Below are 19,521 nucleotides of genomic sequence, written 5' to 3'. Positions count from 1 at the left end.
AAGCCCTGCATCGTGGTGGGGACAGATGGTGACTCTCGCATCCTCGCCTTGCCGCTCTGTCAGGTCCACAGGGCTGGGCAGGAGTACAGTGGCCAGCTCCCAGCCTTTGCTACCTTTTGAACAAGCTCTCAGGGAAGCTCCACCCCCACAGCCTGGCTAGCCAAGGTCAAAGTTTCCCATCACCCTCGCATTCCACTTTTTTTTTTTTGTCTGTATATGGGAAAAACACCCCCGCCCCCCATAGAAGCCTACTGGTTACGGGAATTCCAGTGTGTGTCTCCTCCTAAGTCCTAGCTTCCTTCTCAAGTGGCTGGTTTCCTGTGGTCCCAATTTGGAGACATTGACCAACATATGTGTGTAGTCAGTTCATTCTGGGCTGGGAGCAGCACTCTGGAGATTGCTTCAGGGCCTGCACCCCCACAAACAATAACTCCTATAATCACCGAGTACTTCCAATGGGCCCAGGGCAGAGAATGCCCTGCATGTGGTCCCTGTTCCCCTAAAGAAGCTGTCTTGACTCATGAGCAGCACTGCAGGGCTCCAGCTACCATCCATTCCCAAGCCATAATGCCCAGCACCTGGCCCTCGTGTTGCCAGGCTGACTCCTCACCAGGCCCCTATATGTGGCTTGCTGTATTGGCCTCTTGGCATTCAGCATGAAAGCTCCAAAGATCCACTGGGATCCAGCAGGAAAGGCTGAAACTGGCTCTGCTCCAAAGAACAGTGTGTGCTTAGTACCGTGGAAGCTGCACAAAGAATAGCAGGACGATGAGGCCCAGGCCTCGGGGCAGCCCAACCCCAACCAGCATTCAAAGCTGGCACGCTCTCTTGGGCAGTTATTTAAAGCACCAGAGAAATAAACAAGCAAGAGACTGGGATTTGGAAAAACTGATGAGTAGGAGGGCTGGGAAATGACAGTCTGGGGAAAAACTGAAGCAGCACTTGGGGTGGTGTCAAGGGTGCACCTCTGGTCTTGGGTTTGGCGAGGATGTGCCTGCTACTGTAGGAGGTGGAGGCTGGGCAGGTGAGCACTTGCATGTTCATATCCAGTGGGCTCAGGAGGGGTTGGAAAATGGGGAGGGGAGAGAGGGAGGCTTTAAAGGAATTGTGGTTGATGGGCCTGATAGACAGTTGCCTGGAGGCATGGGTGTGTGTGTGTGTGTGTGTGTGTGTGTGTGTGTGTGCATGGGTGTGTGTGTGCGCGTGCACATGGGTGTGTGTGTGTGTGTGTGCATGTGTGTGTGTGTGTGTCCTTATTGACAACAGCTTCCTCCCCATGGTCACAGGTTTAGATGTACATGGTCCAGCAGGGCATCCCCAGTTGCCCTGTCTGGGGCTCCACGTGTTTGCATTGTTACTTACTTTCTGGGGTGGGTCTTTGCAAAGACTACCAGAGACCCTCTGTGCTCACTATGAGAAACTTCTGGCCTCCTCAATGTGGTCTCTCCATTCTACCCTGCGACAATAACCAGTTTTGTTCATTTATCTTCTTCAGTACTGGGGCCTGAACCCAGGGCTTTATTAGGCTTGCTATGCATTCTCATTCTAACACTTGAGCCACATCTCTAGCCCCAATCTTGTTCCCACACAGCTTCAACTCTGATTTCTGAGTCCTTAGCATCATTCAAAGAAATAAAAGGGCCAGAGGTGAAGACTGTTTAACCTAGTGCTATATCCTCAGTACTCAACAACCCTCCCCCCTCAAAAAAAAGATATAAAAGAATTCCCACCTCCAAAGATGCTATACTAAGAAATATGGGCTGTGAATTTGTGCTTAAGAGGATGTGGAGAAATGGGAACATTCACATGGAATGAAAATGGAAAAAAAACAGGATAGTTCCTCAAAGTCAACTTACTATACACAAAGCCAACATTTGTGCACACAAAGACTTATTCAAGCATGCATTTCCAGCAGCCTCAACTCAATAGCCCCAAACTGGAAGCAACCCAAATGTTAAGTCAACTGGTGAGTGAAGAAGCAAAACTAGGGGGCATACAGTAGAGCATTACTCAGCCATTACTGATAATGCAGGGGAGAGCCTAAAAACATTAATAACTAAGCCAGGCACTGGTAGCACACACCTCTAATCCTAGCTACTCAGGAGGCTGAAAGCTAAGGGTTGCAGTTCAAAACCAGCTCATGCCGGAAAGTCTGTGAGATTTATCTCCAATTAACCACCAGCAAACCAGAAGTGGAGATGTAGCTCAAAGTGGTAGAATGCTAGCCTTGAGTAAAAAAGCTCAGAGACAGTGCCCAGGCCCTGAGTTCAAGCCCCACAACTGACCAAAAAAAAAAGAAAAAGCAACCATTACTAACTACAAAAGACCATTCCTGGTATGGTTCTACTTATATGAAATACGCAGACTCAATCTTGGCATTGGTGCCTCATACCTGCAATCCTAAAATTTGGAAGATTATGGTTCAAAGCCTGCCCAAGTGACCTCATCTCCAATTAACCAGCAAAAAGCTGGGTTGGAGGTATGTATCAAGGAGAGTGCTAGCTGAGAAAGAAAGCCAAGCAAGCATGAAAACTCTGAAGACATGACACCAGTGGAAAAATAAGAGAAAACAAAGTTCTATGACTTGATACAAAGTTATCCCTAAAGACACTGTGAGAATTTAACAACAGAAGATTTGTGAGTAGAAAGGAGAGAAGGAAAAAAACTGAAGGGAAACCTTCTAATAGCTTAGAGGCTCCAAGTGCTTTGGGCTTTGCTGGCTCCGGTGATTTTCTTGGATACTGCTCTTGGCTCAAGGGAACTAAGAATAAACCTTGTTCCTGCTCTAGCTACACCAGGTTGGACTGCAGAGTGGCCACCTCTGATCTGAAGTGTGAAACCTTCTCTGGCTATATTATGCCTTGTGTATTCCCACAAATTTTGTTGGCCTTGGAGCAAAGATGTTAATGTTTTCATCTTGGAACCTCTCCCTGAAGACAGAGACTCAGTGTACCCCCTTTATGAATGTCTACCTGTGCTCTGACATTGCCTGCAAGTAACCGTACCATCTGTACCAACCGTACCTGCAAGTAACCTGCCCCTGTGGCAGGCCTGGCCTCTCAGTTTCTCAGCTCTGGACCATGAGGTCTGGCGTGCAGCAGATCTTCTATCATGAGGGCCAGCACTGGGCTTAGCTTAGAAAGGACCCTAACCCAAACCTTCTGTCCCTGCTCCAATTAAATTCTTCTTGCTGGAGACCTTCCCTGGACAATCAGCTCTTCCCAGCAGCGGTGTCCAGCTCTACACCATCATTCTAACTTTCTGGTAGAGTCTATGGTTCTGAACAAACCAGTTTACCCATTCTGGAATCAGGAAGGGGACGCCTTTGGCTTCCTTTTATAGAGTATCCATCGTATAAGAAGGAAAGCAGGGAGCTGGGAAGGTGGTTCAGTGGTAGAGCTCTTGCCTTGCATGCATGAGGCCCTGGGTTCGATTCCTCAGCACCACATAAGCAAAAAGAAAAAAGCCTAGAAGTGGCGCTGTGGCTCAAGTGGTAGAGCGCTAGCCTTGAGTTGAAGAGCTGAGGGACAGCGCCCAGGCCGAGAGTTCAGGCCCCACAACCGGACCCCCCAAAAAACAAAAACAAACAAAACAAAACAAAACAAGAAGGAAAGCAGGATCTGATAACTAGGACATTTAGTTATTTGAGGAGCTGAAGCAGAAACCTCATACTGGGCCATTGGTTCCTAAACCCAGCACTCATCAGCACCAATTTAGGAAACACAGACCATACCAATCCAGAACTTTTTTTTTTTGTTGTTGTTGGTCATGGGGCTTGAACTCTGGGCTTGGGTGCTGTCCCTCAGTGTTTCAGCTCAAGGAGAGCACTCTACCGCTTGAGTCACAGCGCCACTTCGGGTTTTCTAGTGGTTTATTAGAGACAAAAGTCTCACGGACTTTCCTGCCCGGGCTGGCTTTGAACTGTGATCCTCAGATCTCAGCCTCCTGAGTAGCTAGGATTACAGGCGTGAGCCACTGTTGCCAGCCTAATCCAGAACTTTAACCCCAGAAGATTCTAACATTTCTGTCCACAGATGCGTGTGTGAACAGTTTTGCCAGAGTACAGTTTCTGTCCCCTCAAGGCAGACCTTTCTGGCTGGTTCTGAATGTCTTCCCTGAGACTTCTTTTTTTTTTTTTTTTTTTAAATTTAAATTTTATTTTATTTTATTTGAGAACCTACTGTACAGAGGGGTTACAATTACATTGGCAGGATAATGCATACATTTCTTACCAAGCATTGCAGCCTCCTCCTTTGTTTACCCTTCACCTCCCTTCCCAGCCTCCCCCCTTCCCTGAGACTTCTGAGCATGGCACTTTTCCCCTACTCAACGTTAAGGTTCTCTACTCAACTTTGGCGTCAAAGGTGCCTAAAAGGGGCCTGAGTCGGACTGTAGGTCACATCATCCCCACATCCTCAGGATGTGGAGAGCCAAGGTGCAACCCCATCCCCCTCCACACACACACATGGCATTGCATAGGGCATGTGATGTCATTGGGAAAGCCTGGACTTGGGAAGAATGGGCCCCGGCTAGTCACAGACGCCGGGTCTATCCCACACAGACACTAGACTGGGGTCGCATAACATCATCAGCATCACTGCCCCTTTTTGAACTTCCTTCCTCTTGGGACCTCACAAACAAGCCCTTGTAGCTAGGAGCCTGGGTCCTCTGGAGCCAGGCCAGCCACCGCCTACATGTGAGTCATCCAGGAGATGACTTCCCACAGCAGGAGATGCCTTCTTGTCTAAGGAGGGTTGAGGGGCTATGTTTCTCCTTCGTCTCTCAGATAAAGCAGTGACAAGACAGCTGGAGCAGGATCTGGACTTCTTCACTAACAATGACAATAGGAACAATAATAGCAGCTACCGCTGGCCATACCCTGAGAGGCCAGGTCATTGAGCTGTCAGAGCACCACGGTCCCTCATCTCAGTTCTTAGGTAAGGAAACAAGTTTAGCAGGGTGGGAAAAAATGACTCATTCAGGCCACACAGAGGATGAAGGGGGCACTGAAAGAGATTCTTGTCTTAATCTGGCTTTACTTCCAGCATAGGTGAATGCTTGGGCCTTGGCGTGCCTATTTTAGGCTTCCCGTAGCTGGGATGGCAGCCATGCATCATCATATCCACTAGGGACTAAGAATGAGTCTTGCAAACTCTTCTGCCTGGACTAGTCTTAAACTGTGATTCTTCCTTTTTCAGCATCTCAAGTAGCCAGGATTTCAGAGTGAGCCACTGGCACCTGGCTAAAGAGTACAATTTTAGCAACATTCCTGCCTCATCAGTTTAGTAAGAGTCTTGTTAGGTTTGTTTAACCATAATTTTCTTGTCCTCTCAAGTAATTTTCCATCCTCCTCCTTGGCAATAAATTCTCAGTTTCTCTTGTACTTAAGAGTTGAGCCTAACCTCTCTCTTACTTCAATACTCCATTGATGCTGGGCATTAGTGGTTCATGCCTATAATCCTGGCTACTCAGGAGGGTGATATCTGAGAATCATCTCCATTGCTATAGTTCTTATACCTGTATCTCAGGGTTTTTTGGTATGTGTGTGGTGGTGGGGAGTTTGAACTCAGGGCCTTGTGTTCTTCCTTGGCTTTTTTACTTACTGCTAGTATTCTACCACTTGGGTCATGCTTGAAATTCCAGCATTTTACTACTAATTGAAGATTCTCTTAAATGTGTTTTCCCAGGCTGGCTTCAAATCATGATCCTCAGGATCTCAGCCTCTAGAGTAGCTAGGGATATATGCATGAGCCTCTGGTGCCTGGCTTTCAGGTTTTTGTGTTTGTTTTGTTGGTCATGGGGCTTGAACTCTGGGCCTGGGCACTGTCCCTCAGCTCTTCAGCAAAAGGCCAGTACTCTACCACTTGAGCCATAGCGCCATTTCCAGTTTTCTGGTAGTTTATTGGAGATAAGAATTTCATGGACAAAAAAAAAAAAAAGAATTTCATGGACTTTCCTACCTTGGCTGGCTTTGAACCACAATCCTCAGATCACAGCCTCCTGAGTAGCTAGGAATACAGGCGTGAGCCACTGGCGCCTGGCTTCTCTGAGGTTTAGAATACAGTCTATCTTAAGGTTGTTTGTTTTTCAATAGTCCTGGGGATCAAACCCAGGGCCTCTCACATGCCTGGCATGTATGAATACTGAACTACATCCTAATCCTTTTTAGTAACAAAGTCTTACAAAATTGTGCAGGTTGGCCTTGAACTTGTGATCTTTCTACCTTACTGTCCTTATGATTACAGATATATGCCACCCCACTAAGCTGTCTTATACAGTAGCTTTTTAAAAAATATGACTCCATACCTTCCTCCTTACCAAGTCTCATTTCTGTGCCTTGTTGAGTCCTCACAGGTACATCCAGGAATGAAGTGCAATGAGGAATTCTCTAAAAGTTGCCCTGGGGCATAAAGGATGGGCAAACCTAGCTTCTACCCACTCAATAGCTGCTTATATTTCAGAAGGTTCTTCATCTTCCCCTCTAGGGGGTGTCTGGTCAGTCTTCAGCAAGAATCCTGTTTGGCTGGTTTAGCCAGAATCCCCCTTAATGATGTTTCCTCTTAGTAATATTAACCCACTGTTCTTTGCCTTGACTATAAGTTCCAGTATTGTCCACACTGTATTTGGAATGAGCCCCATGCTATACTAAGATCTCTTTTTCCTAATGCAATCATTCTGAGTAACACCTGCCCTCACTGTGGTCTAGCTCAGGTTGTTCTCTTTCCCTATCAAACAAAGCACTTGCTGTGTGCATAAAGAAGTATCTGGGGGCTGGGAAGGTGGCTCAGTGGTAGAGCGCTTACCTTGCATGAGGCCATGGGTTCGATTCCTCAGCACCACATAAGCAAAAAAGAAAAAACCGGAAGTGGCGCTGTGGCTCAAGTGGTAGAGCACTAGCCTTGAGCTGAAGAGCTGAGGGACAGTGCCCAGGCCCAGAGTTCAGGCCCCACGACTGGACCAAAAACAACAACAACAACAACAACAACAACAACAACAACAACAAAAGAAATATTTGGGCCCAGTTCAGTGGCTCTTGCCTTTTATTGCAACTACTTGGGAGGTTGAAATTAGGAGGATGAAGGTCTATGAAAAAACTCAGTATCCTACCTGGAAAATAACTAAAGCAAAAAGGATTGGGGGTGTGGCTCAACTGGCTGAGTGCTTGCCTAGTACTACCACCATCAACAACAACAGTTTACATATGGGTTGCATCATGACAAGGGGTTTCAAGAAAGGGGTTGATAGGGTAAAGGATATCAGTATTCAGATGATTTATATCTAAGACTGGTGAACTAGAGGAACTTTGTCTTGTTTGATGAGCTGACAAAAGGAGCCAGCCAGTCTATTGGTGTCTTCTGAGGATGTGTCAGCTGTGAGGATGTGTAAGATACAGGCTGGACGTGACCCAATGGTCCAGGAGTATGTATGAGGAATGTCCCTGCCTTGGGACAGGTAACAAATATGGAGAGGGACAAGGCAAAGGGAAGCAACAGGGATATGGGCCAAGAGTTAATGGCCTCACATTTGCTTCCTCTACCTCCCTGGTCACCTGGGTATCTTGCGGAAGTTATTGTCAAATGAGCATGCAACCAATGAGAAAGCCCAGGTGCTATAGTATGGGAATACTTTGACTCCCAAGGGTTTGTGTGCTGGAGGTGGACCTCAACACTGATGTGGTGGGGCCTCTAAGAGGCAGGGCCTACTGGGAAATCCTCAGGTCACTGGGAGAGCTACCTTGGGAAGGGATTAAAAAAGCTCTTATGGCTGGATGCCAGTGGCTCATGCCTGTAATCCTAGCTACTCAGGAGGCTGAGATCTTAGGATCACGGTTCAAAGCCAGCCTGGGCAGGAAAGTCTGTGAGACTCTTATCTCCAATAAACTACCAGAAAACTGGAAGTGGTGCTGTGGCTCAAGTGGTAGAGTGCTAGCCTTGAGCTGAAGAGCTGAGGGACAGCGCCCAGGTTGAGTTCAGGCCGTGACCGGCAAAAAAAAAAAAAAAAAGTTATGGGATTCCTGATCCTGAGTGAGAGCAAGTTGTTATTTGATTATGACCCCTGAATCCTAATTTTCTTTTAAGATCTGATCTCTTCTTTCCTCATTACTCCACCATGCTGATTCAGTAACCATGGGGCTGCCCTACTTGGACTTTCAGCTAAATAAACTTTGTTTTCATCCTCATAAGTAATCTGCCTCAGGTTTTCTGTTATAGTAATGAGATATACAGTTAACTGGTCGGAGTCATGACATCACTCAAGGAATATGAGCACAAGTCCCATGCAATGGTCCTGAATGGAAACTATCTTGACACACTTGGAAGCTTCTATACCAACCCTGGGGAACCTCAGGGATGCAGTGGTTAACTGGGTCTAGACTTCAGAATGCAGTCAGGTGAATAGACTCTGAGTCACTTACAGTTTTTCAAGAAGAGATGCCCAATTTTAAGCCCGAGGTATCACCTAACTCATTCTCCAGTCTCTCCTAAGACTGGAAGAGCTGAAAACCTGGAACAATGAAATACGGAAAGTGTTCTGCACTGACAAGGGTAAAGTGGCCCATCTATGTGGCTGTTCTGTACAGAGGCAGAGAGGGTGAACAAAGGGTAGATGGTCAAGAGGAATACTTCTGTTTTTAGACTTGGTCTTACAGTATGAGGAGGCCATGAGGCCTTGAATTCCCTAACAAGTTTCCATGGGGGACCACCAGGTAGCAGTGTGTATCTCATGAGAATCTGGCCATTCAAGGCGGGAGGACTTGTCACTGTGAACAAGGAGACTTGAGATTCTCAATGCAAAGCCATTAACTACTCAATAAAAGAGTCACCTCCACCCTCCATATTTCCTGGCATTCAGTGTTTCACCACTGTATCAATTTTACTTCCTGTCCTTGGCGAAGAAAGGGGAGCTTCTTTCTGGGCGAGCCTGTTTCCACAGGCTTCTGGAAGGCTGTAACTTCTCCCCCTAGTGGCCTCAAGTGAGGATGGAAGTTCCTAGTGGTGGGAAGCAGTACCCAAGACCCAGGGTACCCAGACTTCTCTATTTCCAGGGAAGTGTGGGGCAGGTGGACCTGGCTGAGCTGGGACTGCTGAGGTGCTGAAAGGAAGATGAACACTAGAACTTTCTCCCAGCTGTCTTGTAGAACTTCAAGAACTCTTGAGAAGTTTAAGAAGCTTAAGGCAGGCAGTACCAGATGCTATTTGGCAACAAATGCTAAATACTGGTGATGGTTTCCAGAGGCTGGATAAAACTAAGAATTGAGGATTCAGATAGTTCTCCTTAAGGACCAGGGTACCACACGCTGGTCCTGTATACTAATCCTGGAGGATGCAGTTGTTAACTGGGTCTAGACCTCAGCATTTAGAACTGAGTCACATGTTTTTCCAAGAAGAGGTCCCCCATAATAGCCCAGAGTACCACCTAACTCTTCCTCCAGTCACTCCAAAAGCCGCGGATAAGCTGAGAACCTGGCTGGGGAAAACAAGTTTAATTGAAATTCTTTTGGGGACAATCTGGGACACAACAGTTAGTCAGGCAAAAGAGCCAGAAAAAACCTGCAAAGGTGCTGGCCTTGGCAGGTGTAGACACCTCAGTGTCTACAAATGCCAAATGGAAAAAGACCATGGAGCATCCAGAGAAGACAGAAAGGATTGGCAGCCTCACCTGGACCTGGCCTTTCCCCATGAGCCTGTCTGTGCTCTCGCCATCCTCCTTAGGGATCTTCATTTTGTTGTAGCACTTTTCATAGCATAGTATCCGCAGGGTCTGGGAGCCTTCCAGCTCTATCTCAAACTCCTGTTGGTCGGAGAAAGAAGAAAAGTTAACCATGAACAAACAAGTCCAGGTGTGTTGCAGTCAGTCCTATTAGCTGGAGGGTCCATGCTTGAGACTCTCCTCACTTAGTCCTGGGACCTTCAGGAGCATTCCTTATGGACAACACTGTCATGACACTGGCTTGACCCTTGTGCTTGTGAAAGCTCTGAATCCTCCCAAGCCTAATCCAGACTTAGTATTGAAGCATTTCCAAACACGAGCTATGCATTATTAGTGTCAGAAGCTCAGGAGTGCTTTTAAACATGCAGATTTTCTGTTATGTGAATATAGTTTATTTTTAGGGCAAGGAAGCTATTTTGGTATTTTAGTGAAAGACCCATGTCATTATCTGTTGAAATCCATAGAATGTATAAAACCAAGAGTGAACCTTGATGTCAACGATGGAGTTGAAGTGATAACAATGTGTCATTCACTCTGGTGCAGGATTTCAATAATGTCCTCTTTATTAATTATGCTTTGAACCCAAAACTGCTAATAATAAAATCAAGGGCTAGGGGTATGGTTCAAACGGTAAAGCAACTGCCTACCAACTGCCAGATCTTGAGTTCAAATCCCAGTACCACTTAAAAGAAAATGAATAAAATTGGGCTGTGAAGGTGGCTCAGTGGTAGAGTGCTTGCCTTACATGCATGAGGCCCTGGGTTCTATTCCTCAGCACCGCATAAGCAAAAAGAAAAAAGCCAGAAGTGGTGCTGTGGCCCAAGTGGTAGAGCGCTAGCCTTGAGCTGAAGAGCTGAGGGACAGTGCCCAGGCCCAGAGTTCAGGCCCCACGACCAGACCCCCCCCCAAAAAAAAAAAATTGGGCTGGGAAGTTGGCTCAGTGGTAGGGTGCTTGCCTTGCATGCAAGAGGCCCTGGGTTAAATTTCTCAGCACCACATAAGCAGAAAAAAGGCAGAAGTGGCACTGTGGCTCAAGTGGTAGGGCGCTAGCCTTGAGCTGAAGAGCTGAGGACAGCGCCCAGGCCCAGAGTTCAGGCCCCACGACTGACCCCCCCCCCCAAAAAAAAAGAATAAAATCAAGAGTGTAGCACATACTCACTGTTTGTGAGTTGTATGTGTGAGGCCTTGGGTTCCAACCCTAGTGCTATAAAAACTTTTCTTAAAAAAAAAAAAAAAAAAGATCTAGAGAGGTGAGGGAATTTGGAATATTCCCTGGACCTTCAAGCTGTTTGCTGTGTGAGTATGGCATGAACTTGCTCCTCCATCACCCCTTCAATACCTTCAGTGGATTCTACACTTCACACCCATGCTTATACATGTATGCTTAGGCTCCAAGGGGAAAATGGAGAAGGGTAAGAGGGAAAACCAGTTCTTTCTGGAAGGTGAGTGAGAAATATGAGAGTTGAGTCCCTTAGCTTTCTGGCTCAAGGTTGGTGCTCTACCACTTGAGCCACAGCTCTACTTGTGGCTTTTATGGTAGTTAACTTGAGACAGTCTCACAGCCTTTCCTGCCCAGGATGGCTTCAAACAGTATCCCTCAGATCTCAACCTGAGTAGCTAGGATATAGGTGTGAGCCACTGATGCCCAGATCTCCTTGGATCTTTCCTTCCTTCCCTCCCTCCCCCCCTTTTTTTAAAATAAGTTTTTTATTGTGAAAATACTGTACAGAGGGGTTACAGTTACATGAGCAAGATAATGAGTACATTTCTTACCAAGCATTGTTGCCTCCTCTTTTGTTTTTCCCCTACCACCCCTTCCCTCCCACCTCCACTACACCCCTAACCCTCACCTAAATTGTAAAGTTCGTTTTTCAACATAGTGCTTTGTACTTCTCACTGTTACAATGGGTCAACCTGTATCCTTATCTAAACACTTTGTTTTTTCCCTTCCCCTCCCCAAATTATACCAACATCAAATACAGTGAAAACAAGGGTTATACTATGGGGGAGGAACATACAAAGCAACAAAAAAATCACATGGTACCTTATAAATACATTAGAAACAATGGCAAGAAAAGAAAAAAAAAAACACTTGTATCCCTATCTTGGGGTTCATTTTGCTTAGCTTCATCTTATCTGGTCATAGTACATAGCTTTTGACCTTTTCTACTTGTCCCAGACATATACTAGTTATTGCAAATAAGGGAAACCATTGGACCTATGTTTCTTTGGGCCTGGCTTACTTTACTTAATATAATTTTTTCCAAGTCTTACCATCTCTCTCTTTCTTTGCTAATCCTGGGGCTTGAACTCAGGGCCTGGGCACTGTCTCTGAGCTTCTTTTGCTCAAGGCTAGCATTCTACCACTTGAGCCACACCACCATTTCTGGCTTTTTCTGTTCATGTGGTACTGAGGAATTGAACCCAGTGCTTCATGCATGCTAAGCAAACACTTTACCACTAACCCACATTCTCGGCCTCCTTGGATCTTTGAAGGGAACCTTTTTTGCAACCTGTCTTAGAATCCCGTCCCTGCTGCCTCTGCAACATCCCAGACTCCTTAGTTTCTGAAAAGCCTCCCACAGCAGATCCCTTGTGGTCTTCACATTTTCCCTCACCCTGTCACCATCACAGCTCTTATTATGTTCTTGTGCAGAAGTCCAGAGCTATAATGAACACCATGTTCTTTGTGCCCTCATCTTGTCCAGGCAGCAAGTCAAATGACCACAGCAGTGGATGCTGCTCAGTGAAAACCTGGGTTCTTTCTGATCTCACGCCTTCTTTCTGGTGCTCCACTAGTCACACAAACAGCATTGATCAAGCTGCCTATAGCTCATAGTCTCCTCCTCTTTCCCTAAAGGGGTGAGTGGCAGATTTGTGCCCTGGCTATTTCCACCTATACCACTAATAACAAGGTTCTGGAGGTCAGCAGACTGCTGAAGATGTTGGAAATGGCATCATGGGGTCTTGGGACATTGTGGACACTGGTCTCTTTGCAATCATGTCCATTCCTGTGGCTCCAGGCCAAAAGTATAACACAAACTAGTTCTCCAAAGTGAAAAAGAGCAGAGCAACGGACTACACCAACAAAACGGCAACTAGGACCTGAAGGGTCCTGAAGGCCTGCTTGTAGCTAGCTCCCTTTCCACCCCCATGTGCAGGACTCTAGGCTTCAGGAAACTGAGAGGGTTACAGGAGTCCATTTCAGCTTCAGAGGAAAAATGCGAGGGAAATCTTTATTAAAGTAAATAATAGGCAATAACAGAGGCAAGGCAAAGAGCCTTTGAAGTGCTCTTTTTAAACATTTCTCTCACAAAATAGGTTGTTTCTTTGTGTTGGGGGTTGGGGTAGTAAGATTCTTAGGAAAACAAAGATAAAATCTCTTGGATTAAAATCTCTGGAATGAATCATTTCTCCACCCCCGTCCTCTCAGAGATTCCTGGAATGCTGGTGTCATAGCTTTTGAAGGAAACCCTCAGGAAGCCCTTGGAGGTTCAGAATTATGTGGCAAACATCCTGGCCAAGGCCCTTGTGGAAGGAAGGCTCCTCACCTCATTCCAGTTTGGCTCTGTGGTATCCCTGTAGACACGCGTCTTTGCTTTATTCACAAAATAACCAAAGGAATCCACCTCTAAGGTGCAGTACAGATCTGTGAGAGACAAGGAGATAGATGATAAATGTACTTTTCTATCTCTCCTGTATTTTCTGTAAGAGCAAGTATTATTTGTGAAATCAGAAAAAAAAAAGATCTTCAAAGTAAAACACCAAACCAGTGGCCAATGTGAACACCAGGACCTCATGCATGCCCCTGACTGCCTGTAGAGGTGGGAAATGGGACCTCTTGGAACACTGGTCATTCAACAGTCTTCTGTAAAGCTCCTTTAGTAACAAGCGTGGGTCCTACACTGGATAGGAGGGCACTGGTGACTGTTTCATTGCAATCTAGAGGAGTGAGTGCTGTACAACAAGGTTGTGACAAGAGTTCACCCATCCTGGGAGGACTGGGGGCGGGGGGATGCACCTATAACTCTGGCAAGAATTATATCAGGCAAACAGCTGGGAGGGAAGAGAGCTCTAGACCAGTGTGGAGTACGGGAAATAGTTCCATGGTGCAGGGCAAGTTGGGTTCATGCCAAGAAGAGGAAGCATGGTCTGGGAATGAGTAGGGCTAGACTATGTGTGGGGTCTGGCCAGCCTGGGTAAGAAAGTCTGCGAGACTCTTATCTTCGATTAACTACTAAAAAGCTGGAAATGGAGCTGTGGCTCAAAGTCGTAGAATACTAGCCTTAAGCACGAAAGTTCAGGGACAGTTCAAGGTCTAGGACAAACATACAAAAAGAGAAAAAGAAAAAAGCAAGCAAGTAAGCACAAAGAAATACCATTGGGTGGAGGAGCAGGGAGGCCATTGCCAAGGGCCTGGATAAAGATATCTAAGGCAAAATGAATGGCATCTGACAGGGCAAGAGAACAGGATTTCAGAGTAGGCTCAGAGTGGGACATGGATGAGATAGATAGAAAGATAACAGGGCAGGCTGGGATTCAGATGAAGTTCTAGCTTCATCTGTGATGTTGACAGACAGGTCCTGGAAGGAGACACAGGAGGGAAGGAGGTCTAGGTAGGAATTTGGGAAACACCAACATATACAGGACAGCCAGGCAGAAAAGGGCCCAAGGGAACAATTTATATTCTGGAAGTTAAATCTGTATTCTAAGTAATTCAACCATTGCAACTGTATGGTTTGAAGATCTCTAACAAATTTAAACACTTTTACACACAATACAATCATTTCAGGACACTGTCCACATCTATAAAGCTGTAACTCCCCACCCTCAGCCCTTGAAAACTTCTAACAGACTGTTTCTATATTTTGTCTTTTCTATTAGGATTTGAGCCTCATGCTTGCAAAGCAAGCATTTTCCTGCTTTAACCCCCCTCCCCACCCCGCCCTCGATCTTTTTTAGTTTTATTTTCAGATTAGAGTCTCAAGCTTTTGCCTGGACCAGACTTAGAACATAATCCACCTTCCCCTACTTCCTGAGTATCTGGAATTAAAAATATTCACCAACACATATGCTTATTTTTTGAGGTAGAATCTCACTAACTATGATCCTATTACTGTCTCCTAAGTAGCTGGGATTATAGATGTAAGCCATAGGGCCTGGTCCACTAAATGTAGTTTTTCCCATCTGGCTTCTTTTATTCAGTGTAATTTTTACTCTCATATATATATATATATATATATATATACACACACACACACACACACACACACACACACACACACATACATATATATATATACACATATACATATGTGTATATATATGTATATATAAATATATACATATATATATGTATTGCTCATACCTTTTTATTGGTTATTGTGGATGGGCCACATTTTGTCTGTAAAACAAGTTATGTGGACATATACTCTTATTTCTTTAAAGTAAATGCTTAAGCCAGGTGCTGGTGACCCACATCTGTAATTCTAACTACTCAGGAGGCCGAGACCTGAGGATCATGGTTCAAAGCCAGACTGTGGTACACAAATCCAAAAGATTAATCTCCAAATAACCATAAAAAAGCTGGAAGTAAGTGGCTGGGCACTGGTGGCTCACACCTGTAATCCTAGCTACTCAGGAGGCTGAGATCTGAGAACTATGGTTTGAAGCCAGCCCAGGAAGGAAAGTCTGTGAGACTCCTATCTCCAGTTAACTACCTAAAAACCAGAAATGGAGCTGTGGCTCAAAGTGGTAGAGTTTAGAGTGCTAGACTTGAGCAAAAAAGCTCAGGGACAGCACCCAGACCCTGAGTTCAAGCCCCATGACCAAAAGAGAGAGAGAGAGAGAGAAAAAAAAAAAACAACAACTCAGGGACAGTGTCCAGGCCTAAATTCAAGGCCCAGGACTGGCACACATAAAAAAAGTGCCAGAGGTAGAGGTGTGCTTCAAGTGATAGAGTACCAGCATTGAGTAAAAAAGCAAAGCAAGAGGGAAATGTTCATACACATACACAGACACACACAAAGTGAATGCTTAAGAGACTGGTAAGCTATATGACAGGGAGGTATGTTTAATTTCTTAAGGAACTGTGTAATGTGGGCTAGGGTGTAACTCAGTGGTACAACATATGCTTAGTGTACACAAAGCCTTTGCTTTTATCCCTAGAAACAAACAACAACAATAATTATAATAATCATATAATTATTATATAATAATAATTCCCAGGGCTGGGAATGTGGCTTAGTGGTAGAGTGCTTACCTAGAATACAGGAAGCCCTAGGTTCGATTCCTCAGTACCACATAAAAAAAGCTAGAAGTGGTGCTGTGGCTCAAGTGGTAGAGTGCTAGCCTTGAACAAAAGAAGCTCAGGGACAGTGCCCAGGCCCTGAGTTCAAGCTCTAGGACTGGCAAAAATACCACAAAACACTTACATAAAAAACAAAAAACCCCAAGCCGGGCGCTGGTGGCTCATGCCTGTAATCCTAGTTACTCAGGAGGCTGAGATCTGAGGATTGCGGTTCAAAGCCAGCCCTAGCAGGAAAGGCCATGAGATTCTTTTTTTTTTTTTTGGTCCAGTCATGGGGCCTGAACTCTGGGCCTGGGTGCTGTCCCTTAGCTCTTCAGCTCAAGGCTAGCACTCTACAACTTGAGCCACAGCGCCACTTCCGGCTTTTTTCTTTTTTTTTTTTTAAATTTAATTTTATTTTATTTGTGAACATACTGTACAGAGGAGTTACAATTACGTGGGCAGGATAATGCGTACATTTCTTACCAACCGGCTTTTTTCTTTTTGCTTATGTGGTGCTGAGGAATCGAACCCAGGGCCTCGAGCATGCAAGGCAAGCGCTCTACCACTGAGCCACCTTCCCAGCCCAGCCATGAGATTCTTATCTCTAATAAACCACTCAGAGAACCAGAAGTGGAGCTGTAGCTCAAGTGGTAGAGCACTAGCCTTGAGCTAAAGAGCTGAGGGACAATACCCAGGCCCAGAGTTCAAGCTCCAAGAACGACAAAAAACAAACAAAAAACCCTTTCCAATGTTTTCTAAAGTAGCTTAATTATGTTACATCTCTACCCACAATACCTGAGGTTCCTGTTTCCTCAGGTCCTCACCAACATATGTTGGTGTTTACCTTTTTGTTTGCTTTGTTTCAGTGGTATTTTTAAAGTGTTCTATGAGTCAGCTCTAGTGGGCATCTTTTGTGTGTGTGTATGTGCTAGTACTTGGGCTTGAACTCAAGGCCTGGGTGCTATCCCTAGCTCAAGGCTAGTGCTCTACCTCTTTAACCACAGCTCCAACTTCTGGCTTTTTGTCAGTCAACTGGAGATAAGTCTCATGGACTTTTCCTCCAGGGTTGGCTTTGAAACTCAATCCTCTTATCTCAACCTCCTGAGTAACTAGATTACAAGTGTGAGCCGTGAGCACCTGGCTTCTAGTGGGCATCATTTTTTTTTTTTAATATATTGCTGTCCTGGGATGTGGTTTTAATTTGTATTTCCTGACATGACAAGCATGTCTTCATGTATTTATTAGCTATTCAAATCTTTTCCCTTTGTTTACTACTGTGTCATCTCTCTAATTTGAATCCTAAGAGGTTTTTGTATATTCTAGACCCAAGTTCCTTATCATATGCACTGCAACTATTTTCTTTTATCCTGTGACACATTACGGGGGGAATTCCTGTTTTCAGACACTGTCAGAAAGGTTAGCTGGGCACCAGTGGCTCATGCCTATAATCCTAATTACTCAGGAGGCTGGGATCTGAGGATCGCAGTTCAAAGCCAGCCCTGGCAAGAACATCCATGAGACTCTTATCTCCAATTAACCACCAGAAAAACGGAAGTGGTGCTATGGCTCAAGTGGTAGAACACTAGTCTTGAGCTGAAGAGCTCAGGGACAGCACCCAGGCCCAGAGTTCAAGACCCATAACTGATGACAAAAAAAGAAAAGAAAGGTTAGAACTGTGCTTGCCACCTTCTACCCCATTTCTACAGATCCCTGGAGCTAGGGCTATGTAGGGAAGTTAGTAAAATGCAATGTAGCCAGTCTTCACTGTTCTGATGGCTTGAGTAGCTGGTAGAGAAAAAGGTATTACCATCTAGTATAACAAAACAGCTAAATCTACTCTGCTGATGGGGCTGAGGGGCTGCTGCTGATAGCACCACCCTGTCTTGAAAATTTTTGACTCTGAAGCACCAGAACACTATAGGGCAGTCTCTGTCAAATTCCAATCCTGCCCACAGAAGCTCACCAGTTCACAGGAGTTAAGACAGGTAGGAGTAAGAGAAAACCCTCAATTAGTTACTGTACCTAAATGATTGGGGCCAAAGGCACTTGGTGGTCATCTGAACCACTTCCCTGGCTCCCTACATTCTGCTTGATGTCCTTCCAGTGAAGATGCTTGCTCAGCCCCTGCTACTTTCCATCTTAGTCCACTTACTTGAACTTTGCTTGAACCCGGTAGCTGAGTGGACGATGACATTCAGGAAGCCATAGAGTCCAGGAGATTCATCATCTGAGAAAGAAACCAAAAAGGTGAGGGTAATCAGGAGAATGGCTGGTTCTACTTTAAGAGCAACCCAGCACTGAGCAAGGCCGTTCAGACAGAAAATGTGCCCATTGGTTTCTGTGTTTGGAACCTTAAGACTTAGTTGGTTTCACAACACAGACAAACCAGTGAGTGAGACAAAATATATTAAGGTTCCAAAGACAGAAGAAGACATCATCTGGGATGATCTGGGATGATGTCAGACATGAAAAGAGTGCATGTATATGTGTGCACGGGTGTGTGAAAAGCACAGGCCCAATGTGTGTATCAGTGAGCCCATGCGTAAATGTGTATCAATGAAGGCAAAAACTCAAGTGTGTCAGCTAGTAAGTACCTGGGCTAGAGGAAGACTAGTAGGGCAGTTCAGTGGGGCCAGATCATGGCATCGAGGGGCTGAGGGGTGGCTGTCACAGGCCTTGTGGCTAGGGACAGAATCTATCCTTCTTAACAGCCAAGTAGTGACTGCCTAGAGAGAAAATTGCTCCTAACCAATTCTGCACACTCCTAGAAGACAACAAACATGGCAATGAAGACAGCACCAATAGGAGGGAGCTAAGTTGGCCCTCTACTCTGAGCCCAAGAGGCCCATCTCACCTTCTTTGTTGATGGTCAGTGGAATGCTATGGACAGTCTGAAGTTTCACACATGAGTTGGTGAGCATCTGCAGCTCCACAGATGTCAGAGAGAAGCTTTTGAAACCTGAGCGGGCAGAGTGGGTACAGAGATATGTCAGTCTACACCACTCTTCTGTGCCCCTCCCACTCGATCCTCATCACACATAGAAGGAGCACAACAGGGCCAGTGCTGGGGCTTGGTGGCTCCCTTGAGAAGTATAGCAATGGCACAGAGTAAGGTGAAACCTCACAGAGCCCAGACTTGGCACCTGTGAAGAGGTATCCACACTGCCCACATACATGTCCACATATATCTACAAGCCACCAAAGACAAAGTAGGAGCAACACCCTGGGAAGTGGCACCAGTCAGCCTGCTATTGGTTTTACATCTCTGCTGGATGAGAAAAAGTACTTATTTCTTGGCATAACAGTGAGTGGGAAACAGATGCTGCCACACTGGAAATGACTTGAGTACTCATGCGCAGGCAGAAATCCCTGGGACACAAGCCTCAGCAGAGCCCCTAGCTCTCCCCAGGCCTCAGTGGCACTGAAGAAAAGATGAGGCTCGGCTCAGTGTAGATGTGAGTGATCAGTCTGCAGAGATGGGAGCTGAGGCTGAGGCAGAGGCAGAGAGGTTGAGGCAGGCA

The 19,521-nt window shown here is 45.6% G+C and overlaps 1 protein-coding gene across 1 annotated transcript in view; it reads right to left on the bottom strand.

Annotated features, from left to right (window-relative positions):
- Nucleotides 1–19,521, bottom strand: part of Bcr (BCR activator of RhoGEF and GTPase) — a 140,791-nt gene that overhangs the window by 12,481 nt on the left and 108,789 nt on the right. The window contains exons 13-16 of the mRNA XM_069994414.1: nucleotides 18,855–18,959; nucleotides 18,153–18,227; nucleotides 13,260–13,357; nucleotides 9,658–9,789 (exon numbers count right to left, since the gene is read on the bottom strand). Coding sequence (XP_069850515.1) covers nucleotides 9,658–9,789; nucleotides 13,260–13,357; nucleotides 18,153–18,227; nucleotides 18,855–18,959 — 410 coding nt within the window. The remainder of the gene's footprint in view (nucleotides 1–9,657; nucleotides 9,790–13,259; nucleotides 13,358–18,152; nucleotides 18,228–18,854; nucleotides 18,960–19,521) is intronic.

This window comes from Dipodomys merriami, unplaced genomic scaffold (genome assembly GCF_024711535.1).
Source record: "Dipodomys merriami isolate MVZ:Mamm:240054 unplaced genomic scaffold, mDipMer1.0.p SCAF_45, whole genome shotgun sequence".
In the NCBI taxonomy this organism is placed as follows: domain Eukaryota; kingdom Metazoa; phylum Chordata; class Mammalia; order Rodentia; family Heteromyidae; genus Dipodomys; species Dipodomys merriami.
Note: the sequence above shows the minus strand (reverse complement) of the source record. Positions and strands in the feature narration are given on the sequence as shown.